Here is a 26573-nt window from a genome sequence, read left to right on the forward strand (position 1 = left end):
GCATTTAAAATTCTCAAAATATAAGTGGTAAAATGGTCCGCTAGGTGGCATATGTATGCCACCTAGCGGACCATAAACCAATTATCCCAGCGTGTTGCCTCGTACAGGTGCACGCGGAGAGGTGGGGGGTACAATCCATTCAGTAGGCCCACAGTAGCTGCCATGTGGCTAGCTGACAAGACAATTCACATCCAATCCACTTCTGACCTCCTATACTGGCTAAGGAGATGAGGGGGGAAATTACATTTACCGGCTATGACAAGTGGTCGGTTAAACATTCTCAATCTAGCAGTCATAATCATAAACAGATGGCTGGCAGATGCTGGTAACATCAAGGTGGCTACTTGTCGCTGCCGCTATGTGTCTGTTTCTCTGCAGCTATCACAAATGAACCACTCTTGACTGGCTTGCGCGCACGTGTTAGCACCGAAACCGCGCCCCATTGATCTTAGAACCAATCGGAGAGAAGCTTACTGAAGCTCTGAATTCTCTCAGCCAATCAGAGCGTGCCTTGTTGAGGAGACACTAGTATTCACATATACAGAGGCCCTTATGCTGTAAACAGGAGTGAAGGTATGGATACATTGTTGCCTCACCGGCTTCATGAAGTAGTTATTAAAGTTTTAGTTCGGCTTGCCTTGAAACAGACTGTTAACATAATATGTTAAAGGTTCTTTTAAAGAATATGTGTACGAGTTTGTTTGCACTAAGTTGTTTGGTTAGCCTGTACTGTCTGTAGCAAGCATTACTCTTTCTCTGTATAGGATACTTCGTGGCAGTTGTTTTACTATGCTTCGTGTTGGTTTTGTTTTGCTGTGTCGTGTCGAGTCTTGCGGTGCATATTAGAGGTTCAGCATTAGGTTGGGCTGGTCTGCCTGGCTGGTTTTTTAGCTGACAATAAGCTGAATAGGGCGAAACCACCAGACAGCCTGTCTGAATAGCTGTATTGTGGGCGCTGGCTGCTGTGTGAGTGAACAGTCTAGTTTCAAACCTATAGGCCTCTTCCACAGAGGGGGTCCTGGTTAATCTGTGTTATTTCGGTCCCATTGATTTCTGAGCTTTCATCTTGACGATACTCATCCGTCGGGGAGGCTTTTCATAATAGCTCTGTTCAGGCTGACACGGTGTGTGTCCGTGCTGAGGAGAAAATTACCGGTGAAGGCGACCTGTCCTGTTGTTTATGGTGGCGCATTGCTGTCAGCCCGCAGTGCCAAATTCTCATCTTCTGTGCTGAAGATGCCGCAGACAAAGAAATCCAGAATCACCCCAGGCTCGGTCCAAAGTGGAGCCACCGCAGAAGATGCAGAGCAGGTGTCCCGGGAGGAGTGCCAGGCTGCAGGGGACGGAGGAGGAGGAGAGGACAATGTTGGAGACAGTGAGATAATCAAGTCCCCCAGTGACCCCAAACAGTACAGGTAAAGCAACTTCAAATCATACTACATGTGGCTATTATTCATTTGACTTTAACGCTGCTAAATGATTATCTCCTCGATTCTGTACTTTATCCTCGCTCACTGTTAGTAATAAGATTAACATGCAATGATGCACATGCCAGGCTCAAATGTTCTCATTTTCATTAATGTAAAAGAAAATGGCCCAGATCCACTAACCCAGATCTAAAAATGATGTCTCACCTCGTATCCAGCTAGATCCGTACAGTATTATTGCAGTTTGATGGGATGATTTCATGCTATGAGCACATGCCAGTGCCTCAGGCCTCTGGGCCATTCAGAGAAATGTACTGTGGGAAATCATAGTAGAAGAGTGTCCTAAAGGATATGAGATTCAGTCTGCAAAAAGCCATCTGATTGAACAGACTCTTCAGAATAAGTCAAAACAATAAATGCTGTAACACTTTTGTATTGCTCTGTATGCTTTGAACTTTCTCCCTACAGATATATTGTGCTCGACAACGGCCTGCGAGCTTTGCTCATCTCAGACTACAGCAACCAAGTACCGTCCGAAGGCGACGACTCAGATGAGGACGACGAAGAGGAGGAGGAGGACGATGAATCTGGAGATGAAATGGAGGAAGAGTTTGAGGAAGACGATGACGAGGAGGGGGGCAGTGATGGAGAAGAGGATTGCGATGAGGGGAAGAAGAAGAAAAGAAGTTCAGAGAAGCAGGTATGAAGTGTTTAATGTAAAACTCTTATTTTTGTCGGTTCTGTTGATATCCTTTCACTACTGTGCCTAAAACGTCCATGCATACAGGGCTTCAGCTTCTTAAAGCATATGTTTTTCTCATTGTGGAAAAAGAACAAAACAATTCATTTGTTAGTTTTATGTCAATACTAATTCCCTGCCCCGTCTGTAACCCTCAGCTGTATTCCCAATCGTTCCTGTAAAGTCACGAGTATAAAGTTTCATAATGAAACAAGGCCAATAGTCCTTTGAAAGGCCTGGGCAGTTTCTTTTGTAACCAACATTAATAAAAGTAGCTTACATCGTGCATTTATTAGAGACTATTTTTAGACACACATTTGGTGTGAATATTCACAGCAGCATCAGGGTGTATGTTAACCTGGTGCGCCAGATGGTTCGCTACACAGAACCATCTGAGAAGCCGTCATTGGAAACTGTTTTAAAAAGGTCAAGCACTTTCAAAAACTACTTGGCAGGTGATCAAATGAACCATCTGTCCATCAGCTCGTAGAGTGAAAACATCTCGCTCATAGAGTAAAGGCTTTCGTGTCGTTATTTGCTCTTCTTTCAACAAATATGTGACCTGCTCCATCGAAATCAGTCGCATTGACCCGAAGACACATTTTGAGTTGTATACACGGTTGGAAAGAGGATATTCCTAGCTTTCTAATGATATCAGGATTGTTTTTGTACTCCAAATATTAAGCGAAATATGTCACATTATATAATGACTGTCACAGAGTCCTCATTTTGAGAAAAAGGCCTTTAAAGTTTCCTCTTCTCTGGAATCCATCGATCTGATTGGTTATTAGTGGAGCAAATGATCAAAATACTACGGAGGGAAGATATTTTCGTTTGGAGGGGAAGCTCGCGAGTGTGTGTGTATACGTGTGTATACGTGTGTGCGTGTTTGTGTGTTTGTGTATTTCTGTGTTTGTGTGTATTGTGTTTGTTTCCCGGGGAAAACCCTCACGAGAAACACCGGCTGTTGTTGTGCCTGCTGTGGCGTTAAATGACTCCGTTCCCCGCTTGTAATTATGCCGTTACAAGCTTCAAAGTTATATTTATCATCTGAATTTGCCGAAACAAGTTTAATATTCTGAAAGCCAAGACTCTGTTCAATTTAAATCAGATGAAAACAAACTGTAAAGGATCCTGCCGTATTATCTATGATTACTTTACTCTTACGTTCATAATGTCAGCCGGAGGGAGGGGGGCGGCGCTGCTGGAAGAGCAGAGTGCGAGTGAGAGGTGCCTGTCTTCGTCCCTTCACAAGCTTCAAAAATGTACTTATCGTGTGATTTTGGAAATAAAAGTTTCATATTCTGAAAGCCAAGACTTGGTTTGTTTAAAATCAAACAAAACACCCGAACCCTGAAAAAATAGTTTTTTATGTAAATCCACGTTTATTCTGAAATGAGCCGTTGCGACTTCCGACTGATTTCGATAGAGCAGGTCACATATATGCTCACTAGTTATGATATAACTGATGCTGTTGCAACATCTACGCAGACCTCTTTAGGAGCCAGCATTGATGTTTTAAACAGTCGACTTTCCGTGTCGTCACATCAAAGTGCAGCTCCTCACAGGACGCTGACATGAACCCCTTACTTAAAACCTGATGAGATTAATTGTTGAATGATCTTGCGAAAATGTAGCTGCTATTCTTTCACACACACATACGGGTATTGGGCCAAGGGCGACACCGTACTTCCGGTATCCGCCGTTTTACGCGAGGTGCAAGCAGGCCGAGGGTTTAGCCGTACACCGTCTAGGTGCTGCTAAGCTTCCTGTACTGAATATCATAGTCTATTGCCTTAATCAATATCTAGTCAACTCTAAAATACCACATATATGCAATGGCATGATAATATTATTGTGACAAGTGGGGTATTCACCTGGTGTTTCCAGAAATTAGACGTAGATGCAGCCAAAATCGACAAAGGCCACTTTCGAGGGTCGTTTTTCCATACATCTGCAGGCAGTAACGACCTAGAGCACACCCCTCAAGTCCAGAGATGTAATCCGAAGACATGCAGCGATTTCTTCGGTCGTTAATTCAGAAAAAAAACCTAGTGCGCTCTGCCTTGCTACGTTAGCTAGCTGTTTATATTTGCACTTCCAGGATATTTGCACCTCCATGAAAATGGCGTATTTATATATATATGGCGCGTGTTGCATTGTGGGTAGCTCGTGACGTCACTGTGTGTGAAAGAATGCAAGGCAAAGTGTACAAGGAAATGATTCAAAGTAAACCACAGTGCCTCTTGTTAAGGTTTAGAAGAAGGCAAGGCAAGTTTATTTATACAGCACTTTTCAACACAAGGCAATTCAAAGTGCTCTACAAAAAATGAAAGCGGCGAATAAGAAGGATTCTTATTCAGATAATTTTATTGTCCATTCAATTTACATTAAATGGACTTAGGTCATGTCAACCAAAGCAACACTCACCGTATACAGCACAACATGCAGTTCAGACACAATTCACCCGAAAATTGCATCATAAAGATATTCTTAATCATCTTAAACATCCCACACAGTGCTAGGGTTTGGCTCATCCATGTCTTTTTGACTGTTTTTAATTCACAACAAAGGGGTTTGGTACAGAGAAATAAGCTATATATATATCAGGCTCTATAATCACCTGACTTAGGCTTTGAGTTCAGTGCCAGACTCAAACATGACTCTCTATCCTGTGTGTGTTTGTGTGTGTCAGTCTGCAGCAGCTCTGTGTGTTGGAGTGGGAAGCTTCAGCGACCCAAACGACCTCCCTGGCCTCGCTCACTTTCTGGAACACAGTAAGTAATCAACCAAGGACGGTTTAAAAAAGGAAATTCTGATTAACGTTTTGCATCACATTTCAAGTGAAGTCCTTTGTCTTCTTTTTAATATCTCAAAATCACAAATCAAAATGTGCCTCATATAATATAACATCGAAGCCGCTTTTGATATGGACAAGAAAAAAACTCCTTTTTGATGTGGGCGGAAAAAGGAAACATCGGGGAAAGCGACCATATTTAATGCATTCTAGGAGTTGTTTTGTTATTTTAAATTATTCAGTTTACCCTCTTTTCCTTAACCTGATTTGTCTGCTTCTACTTCAGTTAATAATTTCTCACATTTCCCAGCAAACCCTTCACCACGCAACCTAAATTAGGTTAGGGAAGGAGTTTTTCCTTTGAAATGCAAAATATCCTTTGGGTTGCATTCCAGTCGACTTACAGTGGAGAAATTGTTGTATCCGTCTCCTCTTCTGATGTATTTGTTGACTATTCATCCTAAATGTATTATTTAATAAAGCATTGGTCATTCTTTAATGGACTGTCATCAAAACTGTCACCAAATGGGAAATCAAATTCACCGTGGGCTATATAATGCAACACAGCTTGTTTGGCCAGCCTTCCGCATAAATAAGAAAACCACAAATGCGAGGCACATCACGGAGGAGCTTTGGTGGATTTCTTTGTTTTATTTACAACTGTTATCTTCCCTCCCCCTACTGTTTTTTCGTTGTGTCCAAGTGGTGTTCATGGGCAGTGAGAAGTACCCCTCCGAGAACGGCTTTGATGCTTTCCTGAAGAAGCACGGTGGGAGCGACAACGCCTCCACCGACTGCGAGAGGACCATCTTCCAGTTTGACGTCCAGAGGAAAAGCTTCAAAGAGGCTCTTGACAGGTGAGGGAGGTTTAGAGTTTGTATTATCTTCCGCGCAGTTGATCTTCAGAAGTGGACTCCTGGAGAACCGTCCGATGATTTTCAGGTCAACCAAATACACAGGAGACTCAAACAGGGGAGAAAGTCAACTCCAAAGAACATGTTAAAACTGTTATTGCAAAAAGAGATGGCTTTCTCAAACTTCATGATAAAACCCTTCCTGGTAAAGTTGGACTTGCAGAGAAAACACACTTACCAGTTTTTAAGTCTTTTGGACAATGAAAGACCTGCTTATCATTATTCCATCCTACTGCGACATGTCTCCATGCTTTAATGTTCAAAAGGCTCTTTATTTTTCTCTCACTGCCTGTGCTGCAGCACCTCTTTTCACCCTCTGTCTGAAACTAGAGCCCAGTCTGCTCTGATTGGTTAGCTGGTCGGCTCTGTTGTGATTGGTCAAAAGCTTAGAGATGTCCCTTATCCTTATTATGTACAATTTGTTGAAGCGCTAGACCAGCGGTTCTCAAACTGGTGGTCCGCGAGGGTACTGCAGGTGGTCCGTGGAAAAAATCTAAATAAAATCCACTTTTTATTATCAAGGGTTTTCGGGGACCAACTCATATGTGACTTGCTCTATCTAAATCAGTCGCATTGACCCGAAGACACATTTAGAGTTGTATACACTGTTGGAAAGAGCATATTCATAGCTTTCTAATGATATCAGGCAGCGGGGTAGTGGTCGTTGGGCTCATCGGACATTTATGAGAGAAAATATCTAATGTCCGAGTGCAAGTGAATGCACCACAAGACACGATCCTTGTAACCCCTCCCCCGGCCCTGGCGCAAGTGTGGAAATATGATTGGCGGCGATTTCATTTGAACGGGACGGCACAAAACGAGAAGCATCCGGACCCAAGTACTGTAGACGGAAGGAACGAGGTATTTGCGGTCTACAATGACAGAGAAGACACTGTCAAGTTTGGCTGTACTCAGCATTTAATCAAAACGCACTAAAGCTTTGGATCTTAATCAGTTTGAGGCGTTTTGCTGAACAGAATGGTAATCGCCGCATCATAACAGTGATTGACAGCTGATAGGAATAATATGATTGTTAATATTATCATATTAATTCAGACAAACATCGATGAGACAGTTAATTAATGTACTTATTGCAGCTGTCTGCATAGATTTGGTATCCCTGGTCTTTGAGTGAAGTGAAACAAACAAATTCAGTTATTGGTCAGTTAAAATGCATTCAATTATGTCTGCCATCTTATATATTTCTATTTAAGGCTTTACTGATGTGCCACAATAATGTCACCTAATGTTATCCAGTTAAAATATCAATATTTTGGCTTTCCAAGTTAACATTGATTGATATGACTGCGATTAAATCAGCATATACTTCTGCCAGGGGATGCCACTCCTCAAAATCTCCTGCCACCCCATGAATATTTTTCTAGATCCACCCCTGCCCTGAGTAGGCTATATTTTTTGTTTCGTTTATTTAATAAGTTAATTTCAGGACAACTTTGGGAATTTTGTTTGTTTGTTTCGAGATTTAAATAGATTTTGAAAGTGGAGATAGAGAGAGAAGCAGCGCTGTCTGCTTAGTTGCAATACTGTAGCTCAAGCCTTTATGCAACTTAGGCCTATACATTGTTTATGTTACTTATATGCCTGTGTGTCCATTGTTTTGAGTCTGTGTGTGTTGAGCGCAGCACCGTCTGCTTTTTGCAATCAGTAAGTAAAGTAGGACTAAGCATACCGGTAGTTTTTTGTAGACCTGTCTGGCCGTTTTGTGAGTGCACTGCGCGCGTGTGCACTTATGGCATTGTTTGGGATGACCTAATTAAAATACCATCCGCCGTCCTCTTTGAGAAACATACACAACGCAGACAGACACCGGTCACAAAAGTATCAGATAGGCTTCAATTTACTTTTGATTGTCTATAATTAACTATAAAAAAAATCGGCGTTTTAACACTACGTTTATACATATACTTTCTTTTACGGTTTGCATATGAGGTGGTCCACGAAAATCCTTGATAATAAATAATGGTCCACATAAAAAAAAAGTTTGAGATCCCCTGCGCTAGACAATAGAAGTCCAAGTATTACATATTGATGTCACTAATGCGGCTTTCACACCAGCGCTTTTCCCTTTCGAGCTCCGAGCGGGAGCTTTTCTGGTTCAGCTCCGGGCTCCCTTTTCTGCTCCCGCTCTGTTCACACCGCCCAGAGCTGCCGCTGCTGCGTCATGACGTCACCGTTTACGTGCCTGCTTCATAAAATCCAAACTGCACGGATATCCCTCACATCGACAACAACAGCAATGGCCGATTGTATTGAAGCGCTGTTCGCTTTGGTTATCCTCTTACGAAACGAAATGGAAGGCATCGGACGACTTTACAAGGGACGACTTTACTTGGAACTTTACAAACATCACACGCAAGCATTTTGTTGTTGTTCAGGAGGCTGATCCCGCCCCTGCCCCCGCCTCGACGTAAGCGACGCCGCCTCTTAGCTCCGAAGCTCTTGCCTAGACCGACAATTTTTAAATGAAATTGATGCTGTAACGTTTCCAATACCTATGAAATATAATTTTAAAAAAACCTGCTGAAAACATGTCTCAGAATCTGATGAATCGCAGGATATGGTGTAACACGGACTCCCGATGGGACAAACAATACAGGCTCAATCAGCCGCGCAGCATCCTGGTGTTGTCTTTATCTGTCGGCATCTGATTGCCTGAGTCTGACCTGTGTCCTTTATCTCTGGCCTGCATGAGGCCTCTGATTATATCCTCTCTGTGCTTTCCCCTTCTTAGGTGGGCTCAATTCTTCATCTGCCCTCTAATGATCCGAGACGCCATCGACAGGGAGGTTGAGGCCGTGGACAGCGGTGAGTCCTGGTGTCTGAAATGTTCACCTTTTTGTATTTGGAGTACATCTTTTCATCCTCTGTATAGCCGAGTTCTCCTCTCGCAGCTCTTCACGCACATCACCGTCTTTCTCTGTCGTCTCAACATGTTCTGCTTCTCTCCCTCACCCTGCCAGAGTACCAGCTGGCTAAGCCGTCAGACTCCCACAGGAAGGAGATGCTGTTCGGCAGTTTGGCCAAACCTGGACACCCTATGGGCAAATTCTGCTGGGGTGAGTTGGTAAACACAACTACTGGGACACACAATACACACAACTACTGGGACACACAATACACACAACTACTGGGACACACAATACACACAACTACTGGGACACACAATACACACAACTACTGGGACACACAACTACTGGGACACACAATACACACAGGGCCTCCTTGGGGTATGTTCAGCAATAACAAACAGGAGTTCTAAGACTGACGCCAAGTTCCCTTATCTTGCTGATATCCCAGCATTTGTAAACTGTTTTTTTATACAGTGTTTCAACGTTGAATTGATTGCTTACTTTTGACAACACCAGGGAATGCCCAGACGCTGAAGCAGGAGCCAAAGGAGAAGAAGATCAATGTCTATAAGCGGCTGCGTGCCTTCTGGAAGAAACACTACTCTGCCCACTACATGACTCTGGCTGTGCAGTCAAAAGGTCAGGAAAATGCATTACATTTATTATACGTGTAGAAGAAGCCTTATTAGAAGATTGACAGAAATTGGAATTGTTTTTTTTAATAATTCCATACAAGGAATGAGTTAATTGAAAAAGCAATCTGTAGATTAATGGACAATTTAAAACAATAATTACTCGCAGCTCTAAAGAGGATTCATCCATGTTCAGCCGACCGTGGTTAATCATTCCTGAATCAACTCAAATTGCGATATTTCTCAAACATAGTCGGAGACGGAACATCTAACACGTGTCTTCAGCCTTCACAGAAAATATCACACGGCTAATTAACTACTGCAGGCAACTAAAGCCATGGCTAGTGTTGACATTTGTGCCGAGAAAAATTCCTCCTCACAACACAGCCGACTTATTTGCTTTCTTGTGTATTCCGATTGGGACTTTCTGTGCTATTTAAAATCCGTCTTCAGCTCACACATCTCAAATGATATAAAGGTGTTATTGTAATTAGACCACCACCATTTTATTTGTTGGTAATAAGGAAGTATGACAACTGATAAAATTACAACTTGAAACAAGGTTTAACTACAATCAGCGAAATTTGAAAGGAACTGCCACCTTATACAGCATTTACTGACTTGGGTTACTCTCAGGCATTGCACCCAGCTGTAAACAACAGATATTATTATCTTTTGTGAAGTGGATACAGCAAACCCTGCTTTTTTTTCAAATTAAGTGGACAAATTCCACTCTATTTTGGTCGCCACTTGCTCCTGAGGCAACTACCTTCCTCTTTAGCTGCTAATTGCTCCATTAAACCACCAGCGGGGCGCTAACTTTGTCTTTCTGCCGTTCGATGCTAGGCAGGTACTGTACAACGTGTGTATCTTTTATTCTGGCACAGCCACGGCTGGAGAGAGTCCTGATTAGAACAGTGAGTCTGCAGCCAAACGGCGAAGGTGCCAGCCGCAAAGCAAAAACAATGAGCTGGAAGACGCTAACACACTCTCTAGTGCTGAGGGGAACTGCATTATTCTCTGTGTGATAAATCACTTTCACATAACCCAGTCATTTGTTGCATTGTTGATGTAGAAATAGTGATTTTTAGCAGCTTTAAGTTATTATTCCTTTAAGGGTTCAGCCCTTGTATCGAATGAACTAGGCAGAACAACTCCTTGAGCAATGCAAGAGCAGCCGCTGTATCCATTTACAGGGCAGGCAAACAACCTGGGCTGAAAAAAAATCATTGCGTTGCATTGTTTTATTTAAGAATAAAGTCAATAATTGGCCTTTTTCCATCATGCTGTGAGCTTTCCATCACGATCTGAACTCATGCTGTGCGCAGGGCGGGAGGGTTTTTCCTGGAGCAAAGAGTGTTTGCACAAAGAGCAGAGATCATTTGTTCAAAACATAATCTTGCGTGAGACGGATCCAAAGGACATATTGATACGGCTGCTGATACCGTTAGTATCGATAGCCCTGCTGTCGGAGAGTGCTCAGTAAACAGGGAGGCTTTCATCAATCAGAAACACATGCATGCATCCTCCTATTAATCCCTTGGTGTGTAATGTGAGTCCCACGCAGGATGGAGCGACTGTACCAGTTACAATTAAACGGCTATATTGAATAACATATTTTTAAATATGTTGGATTACATGATGTTTTGTAATGCATTGAATGGTTATTGCGTAAGAAAATGCATACTATAAATAGTATCCTTGACATACATTAGGATACTATCCTAATGTTTGTCAATAAAAGACTGCTTTTTCTTCCAAATTAAATGAGTGGTTTTTAAATATATGTAAATCAAAATGGCAGTTTAATGGGTTTTAATTATATTGTACTACTTTCTTCATTAGGTATGTAAAAAACACCACTGAAAAAAGTGTATTATCAAGTACATTACAGTTTATAACACACAAAGTGGTGGCCTTTCATCACTCCGTTGACCCCAACAGATGGAAAAATAATAATGAACTGTGCCTTCGTAAATGAAGTCAATGCTTTGAAACAAACACACTGCGTTGAGCTCTGCATTTCAGTCAGAATGATTGAGATGCACTTGAACTCTAATTAATGCTCCTTCACCGGCTCTGCCCTTTAGAGACGCTGGACACTCTGGAGAAGTGGGTGAGAGAGATCTTCAGCAAGGTGCCGAACAAGTGAGTATAGGAGAAGAGGCTCTCAGTCAGCGTGATGATGAGCGGCTGCTGTGATGTAGATTGAGTCTGGAACTCCTTTGAGACTGAGCTCAAATTCAAATGTCAAGCCCTTCTCCGTCTCTCTCCCAGCTCCCCCCCCCCCCCCCCCCCAGCATCATACACCTGAAGGGTATAATTTCTCCCTAGACTTTAATAATTTCGTTTTTCTCAGAGAATTCCCATGCACATCACGGTGCTGCGAAACCGTTTCAGCTGTTTGGGTTGATAACATTTCTCTTATCGATGCTATACATTTAACCAATAACTCTTTTAAATGAATGCAATTGATCACGCTCAAAACAGATGAGAAGTTAACACTCAGGAGCAGAAGCAAGGTGCTTTTTATGGAAGTGATAATTGCAAACAGTTTTTAACTAAACGTTTTAAATTATCTCTAGCTCTTATCTATAAAAATAAGTGGTGTAATTACCAAAGTGCTCTCTGCTGGTTTAAAAAAAATACAAGAAATTCGATTTTTAGTGTCATGGAAAAGCACTATGGTGCGTTAAGACATATTAAGTGACATATTGGTGTAATTGTGTAATTTACTGTTGCTGCTTCCTATAATTCTGCTTTTGTGTTTACAGTGCTTTGTCCAAGCCAGATTTCTCCGACATGCCTGATCCTTTCGACACAGCAGCCTTCAACAAGCTCTACAGAGGTACTGAGCAATCCTGTTTTCTATCTATCCGTATTCTTTCAGACTTGTCTCGGTTCTTGTGCCTTTTTTCTTTCAAATAATTGAGAATGTGACCTCTAGCCGTGCTGTCATGTTTGTTTTTGTTGTCTGCCTATCTATGTGGAAAATTAATAGAGACAATGCTTTTTAAAAAGAAGGAATTTGACCTCGAGAAACCCTTTTAAATGGAGCAATCTGGAAATTATAATTTCTTTGGTTGAATGTGTGAACACTTGCAAACTAATTAAATACTGCAGATTTTGTTTGACTTGTTTACAAGGCTAAAATGTTGAGGAACTACAACCGAGCGAGCAGTAATATATAGCAAGCAGAAGTGAAGTTATCCTTAAATCATGCCGTTTGTTTGCAGTCGTCCCAGTCAGGAAAGTCCATGCTTTGAATATCACCTGGGCGCTCCCCCCTCAGGAGAAATACTACAGGTGAGCCACATACTGTACATTTATAATATACGGTGCATGGCACATGAATGAAACATACCTTACCTGTAATACATTGCATCAACGGTTTGTTTCTCTTTCCTTTCAATGTCTTCTCCTCCAGAGCGCAGCCTCTTCATACTGTATAATCAGAATTAGACCAGCCATACTCTGCTCTCTTTGTAAAAGGAGTTCATCAATGTTTTGTGTTTCTCCTTTTCATGTTGTCCTTCCCCCGTCTTTCCAGAGTGAAGCCTCTCCACTACATCTCTTGGCTGATTGGCCATGAAGGCACAGGAAGCATCCTCTCAGTGCTCAGGAAGAAGTGAGTGTTATTGCCTCTGTCTGTTTGTTTTGCTGATTTGACGGCACTCCAAAAACCCAATTAAAAGGTCTTCAATTTGCCGGGTATACATGACACTGGCTTTTCTGAGCTCTGAGTGCTCGAGTCCAATCTTCAAAGTATACACTCTGCCAGCCCACTCCACAATGTGATTCATACATCCTCCTCTCTGGATGTGGATGCACGAGAGCATTTCAGCCTCTTACTGCTAAGTGGGAAAGTGATGCGACAAACCCCTCTGTAGTCCCGCAACACCACGATCTCACCCAACGCTGCCTTCACCATCGGCACCACTTGGAGAGTTTGATGAAATATTGCTATTGACCGTGTGTGCTCATTGCAATTGTTGATAAATGACAACATTGAAACTTGAGTGTACTCGCTGTGAATTCCCAGGCACGCCAAACTCCGGTTTTATTGAGTTCAGATAATCAGAACGCCGAGGGCAGAGAGGCTGGACTGACACTGGGCCATTGTTGTACCCTGCAGTAACGGTTTGGGGAAAGGTCTGCCCTTGTGCAGTATATGTCCATTACACACACTATTTGCTGCACTACTGAACAGATGCCTAAATGTAGTAGTATACGGTATATGATTATTATATTGTATTCATGATGTGAGAGTAGATACAGTGTGAGATTTTGCATAGTGTAATACAATAAATGTTGTCTTTACCTGGTCTTGAAGGTTGCGTTACAGTAAAGTGATCACATTTTCAGAATAATTAGTTCTAGCTATATAATTACTCTACCCGCTTGGTCATTAAATCAACATTACTGATGATTATTTTTAGAAATCTCATTGTTTAAATCACGTGAAAGCATCAATGAACAACCCTGAAATACTGTCACAATAAAGATAAAGAGATATTTGCTGAAAAGATTTGCCCATATGATTTTCTTCATACTGCCATAAGATTGAAGGCCAATACCAGTGTTTCTGCAGGATGGGGTTAATTTATATTATATAAATGTTTACTACACAGCACTGGTTTGAGTTCATTTCAGTGCAGTCAGTGTGAAACTTTCAGAGATCAGAACTGGCTTGGTTTGATCCATTGCAGAAAACATCATTTCTGCTTGTTTGGTAATGCAGTACAGCTGTTAAAATGCACCATCAAACCACTACGACATGTCTTTATGCAGATGGAAGCAGACACAATGTGACGAACAACCCAGCTCTAAAACATCTCAAACCCCCGCACGTTGTTTCTCATCCTTTTTTTAAATAACACAAACCCATAAACGAATGATGTGTGTGTTCTTCATTCTGGGCTTTGTAAAGCCCCGCTGAGTGCCTCAGTGGGACCGCAAAAGTGTTTGTTAAATTGTCTGCCATCTAAAAACATCAAGTGCCATATGTTCTACTTACTGGCCTCCTGCACATATTTCAACTCCTAATGTGCATTCTCTTTCCAGTTTATGGTTGTCAATAACTTGTTTACTGGCAGTGAACACGTGTTTCTGTAATTAATGCTGTGTGTCTGTAGGTGCTGGGCTCTGGATTTATATGGAGGAAACAGTGAAACAGGCTTCGACCAAAACACCACCTACTCCATCTTCTCCATCTCCATCACTCTCACTGATGAAGGTTTCCAAAACTTCTACGAGGTAAAGAAAGATCGCTTTTTTATTCTTTGTTCTTCCTTTGGAGACATGGAAACACTTTGACACTGAACAGCTAACAGTTTACACATGCATCTTCAGCCAATATCCCCACCACGGCCCCTCGTAGACCACCACACACATAGACTGTGCAATAATACTGCCTGTGAATATAAAACGTTGTGCAATATACCCTCAAGCAATTTAAGCTTTAACGGTACCAGCTACTTCTATAATTGTATATGGACACTTTAAAACATATATAAATACATACTGCTGCTACTACTACTAAAATAGGTCTACTTTGTTATTTCTTAGTATGCAGGTCTATTCTCTTGACTTTATCTGCACTATACTTCCATTGTGAAAAAACGTAAATGTTCCCGTTGCAGGACGATTCTGATATTGCATGATCCAAACCATTTGTGGTCAGATCAAAGTGAATCAGTTCTTCATCAGCTCTTCATCAGTTCAACAGACACTGGTCTCAGTATAAGTTGTACGAATGGACCCAGCTGGTTGTTCTGTTTTTCATTTATACAACAGGTGATCTAAGGGGAGCCATATGTGTTATCAGTTGCTATGACAATGCATGTGTTAAACAGGCATCTGATCCAATAGGAGCAAGGTTGTCTGATAAAAAATAAAATAAACACACTCACATTGATGACTGCTGAATACACGCGGCTTCAGCCTTGAGGATGCCGTTTACTCTTTTTCTAAAGCACTTTAAAGAAATAGCCCTGATTCACTTAATTGCCAGCGGTTGTATGAAAAGATTGATACCACTCACATGTCTCTATAATTACAGTTGTCTTTACTCGGTGACATTCACTCATCCGTAGCAATTATTTTGACATGCGTCTCTTCCTCTATTCTCTGCTGACAAACGGGGAACTGTTGTTCACAGTTAATAATAATGACTCTTTATTCACAAAGGTAGAGGTGGCATTCTCATTTACATGTTTGAGTCTCTAACACATTACTTCCTATTTAGTATTATATGTGGACACCTTGTTCAGTGTAATTGTCCCAGCTTATTCTAATGACTGTAATCAAAAAGTCTTACAACAAGTTTGGCAACTATCAGTGTTATCTTTGTGGTTTTTCAAAATCCAACAATACGCTTCACTTAAGCTCCATTATCATGGTGAAAAAGAGGAATTTTAGTCATTTTTACAAACAAAATAATTAATTTAAACTAAACAATATTCTTATTTCTGTGTGTAACAGGTGACTCACCTGGTGTTCCAGTACCTGAAGATGCTGCAGACACTCGGACCACAGCAAAGGCATTTACACGCGCGCACACACACACACACACACACACACACACACACACACACACACACACACACACACACACACACACACACACACACACACACACACACACACACACACACACACACACACACACACACACACACACACACACACACACACACACACACACACACACACACACACACACACACACACACACACACACACACACACACACACACACACACACACACACACACTCTGAGCTTTTACTCAAAATAATATTTATATATATTTATATTCTGGCTTTTTGGGAGGAGGTAGATAATACCGCATTATACCAGACAGGTTTATGTGTTTGGTTTGTTTGCTCTTTTAAATAATATTTAGCTTTATTATTATTATGTTGCTTTAAGCCAGGGGTGCCCAACCTTTTTTGAACCGAGAGCTACTTTTAAAGTTGCTAGTCTGCCGAGATCTACCAGTCCAAATAGAGAGGCGTAGCCATTACTGACGGCCTACTACGACAGCCTCCTACCTACTACCACGTAAATACACACTTCTACTTGTATAAAACTGACCTTTGTACGATTAATACTTCATAAAATACTGCAGATCCTTTATCTTACCTCTTTCTAATCTACACACATATAGGTATTTAACTGAAGTTACACAACAGCATTGTTGATACAGAGTTGGAGTTTATTCACACGTCACACTACTGTGGGTAATGTTTTCAAGAAACATTGAACAGTGCTGCCACATATGACACAGGAAAAAAAGAAAAGACTCTGAACCCTTTCTTTGCCATTATATAAAAATAGTGTTGCTACAAAAGTATACATTCGGCTCACTAATAAGACAACTCAGATCTGAAGCTACAATCTGCTGCAACAGTGCAATAAAAAGACAAAATTGATAGAATCAAACCCTTTTTTTGTTGCATTTTAGTAGAGTATAAAAAGAAATGCCTTTTTAAAATAGGATGCAAGCAACACTGGTTTCTTAACCTGAATTGATAATAGAACATAATCAATTCAAGCAGAACAGATCTTAATGTTTGCATTCTTATACTATTTTGTACAATAATTATAATGAATAAGTTCAAACAAACTAAAACTTACAGCTGATTAATAACGGTGTCTAACTTGAGTTTTTATTATATCAAAAACCTGTTGAAATGCTACTGTTATTTTTACTATCCCCAAAAAGCGCATCGGCAGCCTCCAGGAAAGCTTCTTTCAGAACTTCGCCGTCTTTGAAAGACTTCATGTGTTTCGCAAGAACGTGACTGACACGATAAGATGCTATGGTAGCAGCCTTGCTCTTATTGTTGGGCCTGGTGAAAATGGACTGCTGTGCATTTAGCTGTCCTTTCAGGCCCCTCCCCTTTTGGGAGCGTAGGGCGGAATTAGGAGGGAATTCCGTCTCGTAGCGTTTGTGCACTGTTTTGAAATGCCGCTCCTAAATTACCCTTCTTCGATAAAGCCACGCTCGCATTGCAGATGAGACAGATGGACTTTGAATTGGAATAGATACAAAAATAATCATCCTCCCACTCGGAGTGAAAATTATATAGTTTGGGCTTTTTTGCTTCTGCCATAATTGCGGTCTTGTGTGTGTGCGGACTGTCACTCCTGTTGACACGGACAACGTCAGCGAACTACTGCCCACCAGCCACGCCCCGACACATGGGGTCACGGCAATCACAAAGCTTTGATGCGTTCAAGTGCATTATTCTGGCACAGGAAGATTATGTTATAGGACATTAACGATAAAACAGAATATTGTTGTTCTATTTTTAGACACATCTCGCGATCTGGTTGGGCACCCCTGCTTTAAGCAGTATTGATGTGGTAACGCCTGAGCTCCTGTCTGGGAGGCGTGAAGGTAATATGTCAGTCTGTTTGTTCATGCGTTCAGAATATATGAGGAGATTCAGAAGATTGAAGCCAACGAGTTTCACTACCAGGAGCAGGTAAGAATCCGAACATCACGTGCTGCTGTATTTGAAGACGGTGGGACTAACAGCTATTTAGTGAAGGGTTTTTCTTTACCAGTGACAATGATCTCCTCTTTGTCAGAATGACCCTATAGAGTACGTCGAGGACATCTGTGAGAACTTGCAGGTGTTCCCTAAAGAAGACTTCCTGACCGGAGATCAGTTGATGTTCGAGTACGACCCGACAGTAAGTAGTTCAGCGAGTGAATCATTTCAGGGTTTTATTCTCAAATATAGTCCGTACTTTAGAGTAGATTTTTTTATGAAACGCTTCACTCAAATGGAAAGAATTGTATGTTTTCTTTTTGATATGTTAATGATTTCTGAGCTAAAATTCTTTGTAAGCGGAAAAATATTTTCTAGAGTTGTCGGTCTTTTATCGGTGAATTTGACTTTTCATCAAACGTCACTGTCAGAAGTTAATTTGCATATTTTTCTGAGAAGAGAAGACAGTAACTTCTTACGTTTTTGGTGCTTCTTATGGTGATTGATGGCTAAAATTGTTTTCACATAAACATGTTATTTGAAAAAAAAAATTGTGTGTGCAGGTGATCAGTGCAGCGTTGTCCCTCCTCAACCCTGAGAAAGCCAACCTGATGCTGCTGTCCCCAGAACATGAGGGCCATTGTCCCCTCCGGGAGAAGTGGTTTGGCACTCAATACAGCATGGAGGGTGTGTTTCTGTGTGTGTGTGTGTGTGTGTGTGTGTGTCTACTGTCGGTGTAACGGCTCCTTCCCACAACGTATGCATTCAGTGAATACATTGTCTTTTTCCCCTTGTGTGCTGATATTCAGGCCAGCCGGCAGCAGAAATGCCAACATTTATCTCTGTCTTTTAGCTGGCGAACAATAGTGTTGGGACAGCACTTCAATAAATAAATAAAAACCAATACGAGTTGGAATCAAATGTTAAGGTCACTCGATTCCAAACATGAATGTGAACTTCATATAATATTTTGTATTGTATTATGTTTCCCTTCGCACACACAGACGTCCAGCAGCAGTGGATGGATCGGTGGACCGGAAACCTGGAGCTCAGCAGTGAACTCACACTTCCTGCCGAAAACAAGTTCATTGGTGGGTGATCAACTCTCTGCACTGCGGGGGGGGGGCTGTTGTGCCCCAAAACTGCTGTAAATATCTGAAAAAGTGTCCAATTAGATGATCATGAAGAAGAATTGATACTGCAGTTTATGCTTTTGCTCGCCCAACACACACACACACACACACACACACACACACACACACACACACACACACACACACACACACACACACACACACACACACACACACACACACACACACACACACACACACACACACACACACACACACACACACACACATATATTCAAACACACACACCTTGTGCCCCCTATCAAAGCCTCATGGATCCTTCTTAGGACATTCTACCACCAACACATCACCTCATTTTATTGTACATTACATTTTTTATTTTTAATGCAACTGTAATTTTAATGGACCCTAAGCGAGTGGAAGAGCACTCAGCACTTTTATTATAACCATTAGTCACTTTAAGAGGCAATTTCCTTCTTTTTGTGTGAATTGTATGTTGTTCTGTGCATGGTGAGTGTTGTTTTATTTGCCAGTGCCAAAGACACATTTTATGTAAATGTGGTGGAGTCAAATCTGAAAAAAATAAGAAGATATAGTCACCAAACTTAGAAGAACATCTCCTGGTACTAGGATGGGTTATTATGTCGCTGTGTGTGCTCTGCATGTGTGACCATTTAAAGAGGGTTTCATCCCTCCCATTCTCTCTCCATTCGGTCAATATATTCTGTCATGGTGAACTTGCTGTTCCTCATGTAATTCAAATCCAGTCTGTAGAGACACGTCATATTTTAGGGGTCATCATTTCAGCTCAAACAAGGTCAAATCCTGGACAAAAAGGTAAGAGCTGATATATGTTGGCATTGTGCTCTGTTGCTACATTGTGCTCTGCCACAGCACATTGCCAATTCTGATCAGATGTGGAGAAATGATGCGTGTTCACTTATTAGCCCCAGGGTTACTGAATCATTTATTGATGTGGGGCCATCGTTTTGCAGTTTTGACATCCAGCTGCATGTTTATCCCAAAGTGGACACGTTGAATTCGCACATTATTTCTGAGACTTCACCGAGCTGGATTATGATGTTTTATTGTTTATGTGCATTTGTACAGCCACTGACTTCACCCTGAAGCCGTCTGACCGCCCAGACACTGAGTTTCCTGTCCGGATAGCCGAGAGCGACAGGGGCTGCCTGTGGTACAGGAAGGACGACAAATTCAAAATCCCTAAAGGTGAGATGTGTGTGTGCATCATTCGGCATGCAAGATGTTCCCGCACAGACGCTGATATCATTGGAGAGGTGTTGACACTCGTTTGTTCTTCTTTTCCTGCTGCAGCATACATCAGATTCCACCTAATCTCTCCTGTAATCCAGCAATCTGCCAAGAAGTAAGTTCAGACTCAAATATGGCCTCGTGAAAGTAGTTTGTTTTTTGCTGTATCACTAATTAACACCTCTTCTTTTCTGCCATCGTCTGTTCTCTTTCTCTGCTCCTTATTTAAATCCCCTTCTTCTTTTCGTGTCTCTCTTGCATTTCTTCTACACTCTTGCTTATATCCTTTCCTTCCTTCGCTCCTTTTCTATGTTTTTGTTGCCGTTCCTCTTGATTGCCCTGCATTTCATCCTTCTCACCTACTCTACCGTTCACTCCCTTGCTATATTTCCCTTTTTCAATTTCTCCTTCCTCCTAATTACCCAATGACTCTTCTCTCTCTTTCTCTCCATCCTCACCCCTGTCCTCCCTCCCTCCCTCCCTCCAGTGTGGTGTTGTTTGACCTGCTGGTGAACATCCTCGGTCACAAACTAGCCGAGCTGGCTTATGAGGCTGAAGTGGCGCAGCTGGAGTATAAACTGTCGTCCGGCGAACACGGCCTGGTCATCAAGGTTAAAGGATTCAACCACAAACTGCCTGTGAGTGAATGCAACTGGACAAATCACACACACACACACACACACACACACACACACACACACACACACACACACACACACACACACACACACACACACACACACACACACACACACACACACACACACACACACACACACACACACACACACACACACACACACACACACACACACACACACACACACACACACACACACACACACACACACACACACACACACACACACACACACACACACACACACACACACACACACACACACACACACACACACACACACACACACACACACACACACACACACACACACACACACACACACACACACACACACACACACACACACACACACACACACACACACACACACACACACACACACACACACACACACAGATTTAAATACCATCATCTGAATACAACCAGACACTGAAACTGTCTTTCTGGCAGTGTACTGTATTTTTAAGTTTTAAATTGTGCAATAGATATACTATTTGATAGTATTATATATCCTTTGTGTGTACTAGATCCAGACTACTAGTCCATATGTATAATAAAAAAATCTTATTTTGCCATATGAACGACTTTTCTTGCAGTGTACTTGTTGGCTGCATGTTTATAACTTATTGTAGATGAGTAAATTAGCTATTTTATGCATCTTTTTATAAAGCATAATTCGAGTGTCTCTAAAACTGGCTTTAGATCAAAGATAGTCACCATTTGCCTTTTTTAATTAATACAATTGTGCATGTAGGATATTCTCCCTCTGATATGTGTTACACGCTGACTGACATTATTTGGTAGTTTATTGGCTTTGTGGGTGTCCATAAAACATCAAAGGAAAGCTTTACCTTGTTTGTGGTTATGCTTTCTTGCTTTAAGTTGAATGAGAAGATGGATACTTTTCTCAAACAAAAATTCATCTTTCTTTTAAATCTTGGCCGGAAACCAAATAAATGTATTTTCAAAAACTTGAACGCTTCTTCCCAAAGATGTATTTCCAGCTGCTCTTGCTCCTTTACTCTGAATCCACTGTTCAGCAACAGTTAGTCAGCTTGCACACAGAGGTGTTTGATAAAGATGCTGATTCTTCCTTTGTTCTGTCTTCAGCTGCTGTTCCACCTGATCATTGACCACCTGGCTGATTTCTCCGCCGCCCCTGATGTCTTCAGCATGTACATGGAGCAGCTCAAGAAAGCCTACTTCAACATCCTCATTAAACCGGAGAAGCTCGGCAAGTGAGTTGTTTACCTTCTGTCTACTGACATTTGAAGTTTACCTTAGGACTCAATTTCAAGTCTATGATGCCTTCTAGTGGTGAATCGTGTGACGGACCTGAATGGTAAAAAGCTCCTGCCTGTGTCCTCTTTTCCCCTCTCTCTCTCTCCCTCCCTCACTCCTCCCCCTCTCGTCTTCCTCAGAGATGTGCGTTTGCTAATCTTAGAAAACTCTCGCTGGTCCATGGTGGAGAAGTATCAGGCTCTAACAGCCGGTCTCACCATCGAAGAGCTGATGGAGTTCAGCCGTAGTTTAAAATCGGAGCTGTACGCCGAGGGACTGGTGCAGGGCAACTTTAACAGCACTGTGAGTGGATGGCACAAGTAGATTGATTAACAACAACAATACGCTGATTAGCTAACAAATTGGTTAATGTCTCTCTCTCTGTACGTGCATCAATTGTTTGTGAGTGTGCTCGACATTGTTCTCTTGTTTTTTCTCATTCCTTCACCTCGCGCTCTTATCTCTCACCTGCTCATTATCCTTTATTGTATTTTCTCCACAGGAGTCGGAGCAGTTCCTGCAGTATGTCACAGAGTAAGGCGGCCATTACACTGAAAGCACTCCCTAATGAAAACACCAATACTATACAATCACATGGATTTGTTTGCCGCCATACGCAGTCATTTTCATTAGCTTCGGTTGTTCACTCTATGAATCCCCTCTAAACTTATGCTTGAACGTCTGTCCTCCTTTCTTTCTTCCTCTCCACCTCACCTCCTTTTCTTTCTCTTTCCCCTCTTCCTCGCTCCCCTTTGTTCGCCCTTTTTTATTTTCCCTGTCAGTAAGCTGCAGTTCTCCAAGCTGCCAGCGGAGGTGCCGGTGATGTTCAGAGTGGTGGAGCTCCCCATGAAGCAGCACATCTGTAAGGTCAAGTCTCTCAATAAGGGAGACGCCAACTCTGAGATCACCGTTTACTACCAGGTACAAACACATCCGCCGTTCAATGACCCTTCATATCTTTCACTCTCTTCAACATGCTCTCATTTGTTTAACTCACACTTGTTTATTTATTCTTTGATCCAGTCTGGCCTCAAGCACCTGAGGGAGCACACGCTGATGGAGCTGCTGGTGGTGCGTTTATTTGTCTACATCCATGTGTTTTTCACTGTCGTTCCTCCGAGCTTCTCTGAGCTGTTGTTCTCTTTCAGATGCACATGGAGGAGCCCTGCTTTGACTTCCTCAGGACCAAAGAGACTCTCGGGTGAGGGTGGTTATGTTTTAAACAAAGCTTTGCCTCTTTTTAAGAACTGTAATTTTATATTTATACGTTTATTTTAAATATTATTTATAACTTTTAAGAAATCATTACAAGGTTTTACTATACAGTACGTTGCCTCACCAGGACATGTCAATAGTTTCAACTGTTCACTTTGTTCATGTTTACATTTGCTTTTATTTGTGTCTTTTAAAAGAATAATTATATCTTTTTACTTTTCATATCTGTCTTTTTATGTGTTTTGTCTTTTGTGAAACACATCGTGCTTAATTATTCATTTTGCATATTTTGTTCAAGGCAAGAGTACAAACCGTGTACAGCAATTGTAATTCTCATAACTTTGTACATTTGTTTTTAACCTCTACTATTTATTTATTTTTGCAAATTGAAGATATTTCAGTTATTTTGTGGCTGAATGTCTTTGTCTTTATAAGGGACATTTATTTATTAATACAAAATTATAATTATTATGAACGTTCCGAGTAAAACAAACCTCATCTTGTTGAAGGCGGTTCTTAGCTGATGTAGTTAAATTGGGACAACGCTATTTACATTTACCACATTTCGAACGGTATCTTCTAATGGTTTAAATGTCGACTACCTGCTAGAGAAAGTCAGGTGGGACTTATCTCCTGGAGAATAATTCAAATGAACTGCCTGGTTTGTTATTTTGATCCGTCTCTGATCCGTTTTCGTGTTTCTCAACACCTTTTTATTTGTTTCCGTCTCCTTTGATGCCTCCCTCTGCAGGTACCATGTCTACCCGACCTGCAGGAACACCTCAGGTGTTCTGGGTTTCTCTGTCACCGTGGAAACACAAGCCACAAAGTTCAAGTGAGTCTGCAACACAATCGTAACCTTTCATTTGCCCGAAGGCAAGATAAGATTTATCTTAACCGCATTTCCCAAAACCAAGGTATCATTTAACTTACTGTTCTCCCAACCCCCAAGCTACAATCCATCTCTCTGGTCCTGGAAGGAGAGCAGCGGTGGATCTGATGAACGACTGAAGGAATCAAACGCACCCTATAGTGTATTATATATATATCTCTTACCTCTCGTGAACTCTTTTTCTCAGTACGGAGCTGGTGGAGTCAAAGATTGAAGAGTTTCTGGTTTCATTTGGGGAGTTGCTCGATGCGCTGACTGAGGAGGCCTTTAAAACGCAGGTGTGTGTGTGTGTGTGTGTGTGTGTGTGTGTGTGTGTGTGTGTGTGTGTGTGTGTGTGTGTGTGTGTGTGTGTGTGTGTGTGTGTGTGTGTGTGTGTGTGTGTGTGTGTGTGTGTGTGTGTGTGTGTGTGTGTGTGTGTGTGTGTGTGTGTGTGTGTGTGTGTGTGTGTGTGTGTGTGTGTGTTAATGAGTTTATCGCTCCTGCTTATCATGCAGAAGCAGAAAGGTAGAGAAAATCATAGTAAAAGTTTGAGAAATGACAAAAGTGTGTTTACGAGTTACCTTGGTGATGTAATACATTTCTAAGACTCACTTGTACTTACTGTTGTACTTTAAATGTTCAAATAATTGTGGAAGTCAAAAGAGTAATTAAAAACTGTAATATTGTGGCATGTTTTGTACAGGTGACCGCTTTAGTGAAGCTGAAGGAGTGTGAGGACACACACCTCGGGGAGGAGGTGGACAGGAACTGGGCCGAGGTGGTTACACAGCAGTTTGTCTTTGATAGGCTCAACAGAGAGGTGAGAACAACACACACACACACACACACACACACACACACACACACACACACACACACACACACACACACACACACACACACACGGCTCAGAGAACTGATGCTCAACGCAGGATAATCACATTTTCTATAAAGACAAGATAAAAAGTTGGGAATAATTGTTTTAGTCCCTAATCTTGCCGAAGTAAACATAAAGTAACTATAATTTTTACAAATGTTTTTGAATCATTATTATTGTATACGAATTATCGCAGTTTTCCAGTTTTTTATATTATTTGTTTGAAGGTGTTCGTCCTTTAGTTTGTCTATTCTAATCTTCATTTATAAAGAGACTGAAAGGTGGCGGTGAAGAGTCCTCGCTATGAAGGTCTCCTGGCACGATCACTTTATTCACTGTTGATTTAATGTTGGCGTTTTTACCTTTTTAAATGAAAGGCACTTGTCATTCAGTCCAAGTGTTTGATCCATTGGTGTTTGTGTGTTTAGATCGCGGCTCTGAAGCAGATGACCAGGGTGGAGCTGGCGTCCTGGTTCAAAGAACATCGAGGGGAAACTAGCCGCAAGCTCAGCGTGCATGTAAGCAAAACCTTTGATTTGTATGAGGAGAGAGAGAGATGTAATTTTTATTCTATTTTTGGGGTAATGTCACAAAACATTAAATGTGTCCCTGTCTCCTAAAGGTGGTGGGATTTGGTGCTGAAGAGAACGATTCGGATGGTGGTGGTAAGAAACAAGAGGGAAAGAAGGGCAAAGAGGATGATGTGAGTGGCTCTACGTACGGCGAGGTGTCAAAGGTCACCTTCCTTCCTGCCTCGCCCAAGATGGCGGGCGCGGCTGCCATCATGGACATCTCTGCTTTCACCGCAGGCCTGCCCCTCTTCCCCTACCACAAGATACTGGAATAAACTCTGCTCGGACTGTGAGACAGACAGATGGCTGGGCTTCGCCACGTTCAGAGACTTATTAGTGATGCAGACTCTTAATATGTGGAGGTTGAAACTCTGGACCGGGACTCTGGAGCCCAGCTGTAGTTTTTACCCACACTGTGTTTAGGCAAAAAGCCAAGAAGTGACGGTTGTTTTCTTTTAGCTAAGTAATAATCTATTCTGCTTTCTCAAACTCAATTATTTTATATCCTAAGACACCGAGTGTGTAGGGGCACTCTATCTATTTCTCCATCCCACTCTGACGGAAAATCTTTTCAATCAAATTTTCATTTATTCGGTTCTCTGAGCTCTGCTGCCATTACAACTCAGAATCCCTGTCTTAACCGCCGTTTGTGTAGAATTCCTGACTGAGTCTAATACCCTTTTTTAAAAAGACAAATCAACTGTGAAACTGCAGAAATGCTGAGTCCTTTGAACTCCAGATGTGTGTGTTTGAGTGATCGTGTGCTGGATTTCAAGCTCTGCTGTGCCCTGCTGTTATAAGCTGACCTGGATCATGCCATGGTATAAAAACTGCAAAGAGAATAAATCAATGAGTGATGAGTGAAT

The 26573-nt window shown here is 41.7% G+C and overlaps 1 protein-coding gene across 2 annotated transcripts; it reads left to right on the forward strand.

The window, feature by feature from the left end:
• Window positions 1–490: 490 nt before the first annotated feature.
• Window positions 491–26572, forward strand: LOC117467650 (nardilysin-like). 2 transcript variants are annotated; one of them, XM_034111437.2, is made up of 32 exons: window positions 491–573; window positions 1237–1415; window positions 1896–2127; window positions 4862–4943; window positions 5667–5820; window positions 8630–8703; window positions 8859–8954; window positions 9264–9386; window positions 11470–11527; window positions 12154–12227; window positions 12616–12685; window positions 12930–13007; window positions 14515–14635; window positions 15863–15921; window positions 17819–17873; window positions 17980–18084; window positions 18446–18569; window positions 18887–18973; window positions 20087–20206; window positions 20312–20363; window positions 20736–20886; window positions 22002–22129; window positions 22313–22475; window positions 22675–22706; window positions 22955–23093; window positions 23196–23243; window positions 23321–23373; window positions 24139–24222; window positions 24467–24557; window positions 24962–25078; window positions 25564–25653; window positions 25758–26572. In XM_034111437.2, the coding sequence occupies exons 2-32, from the start codon at window positions 1237–1239 to the stop codon at window positions 25980–25982; spliced, it is 3264 nt and encodes a 1087-aa protein (XP_033967328.1). In that variant the 5' UTR covers window positions 491–573; the 3' UTR covers window positions 25983–26572. The 2 variants fall into 2 exon arrangements, with proteins under 2 accessions (XP_033967328.1, XP_033967327.1); XM_034111436.2 differs by having other exon boundaries at window positions 537–573; window positions 1202–1415.
• Window position 26573: the final 1 nt, after the last annotated feature.

Source organism: Pseudochaenichthys georgianus, chromosome 22, assembly GCF_902827115.2.
Source record: "Pseudochaenichthys georgianus chromosome 22, fPseGeo1.2, whole genome shotgun sequence".
Classification (NCBI taxonomy): Eukaryota; Metazoa; Chordata; class Actinopteri; order Perciformes; family Channichthyidae; genus Pseudochaenichthys; species Pseudochaenichthys georgianus.

Excerpts from the sequence above, each read along its gene's own strand:
- LOC117467650 (XM_034111437.2), top strand. The coding sequence starts at position 1,237 with ATGCCGCAGACAAAGAAATCCAGAATCACCCCAGGCTCGGTCCAAAGT. Across the intron at positions 11,528-12,153 it reads TTCAGCAAGGTGCCGAACAA|TGCTTTGTCCAAGCCAGATT; the intron begins GTGAGTATAGGA and ends TTGTGTTTACAG. Across the intron at positions 25,654-25,757 it reads GCCGCAAGCTCAGCGTGCAT|GTGGTGGGATTTGGTGCTGA; the intron begins GTAAGCAAAACC and ends TGTCTCCTAAAG.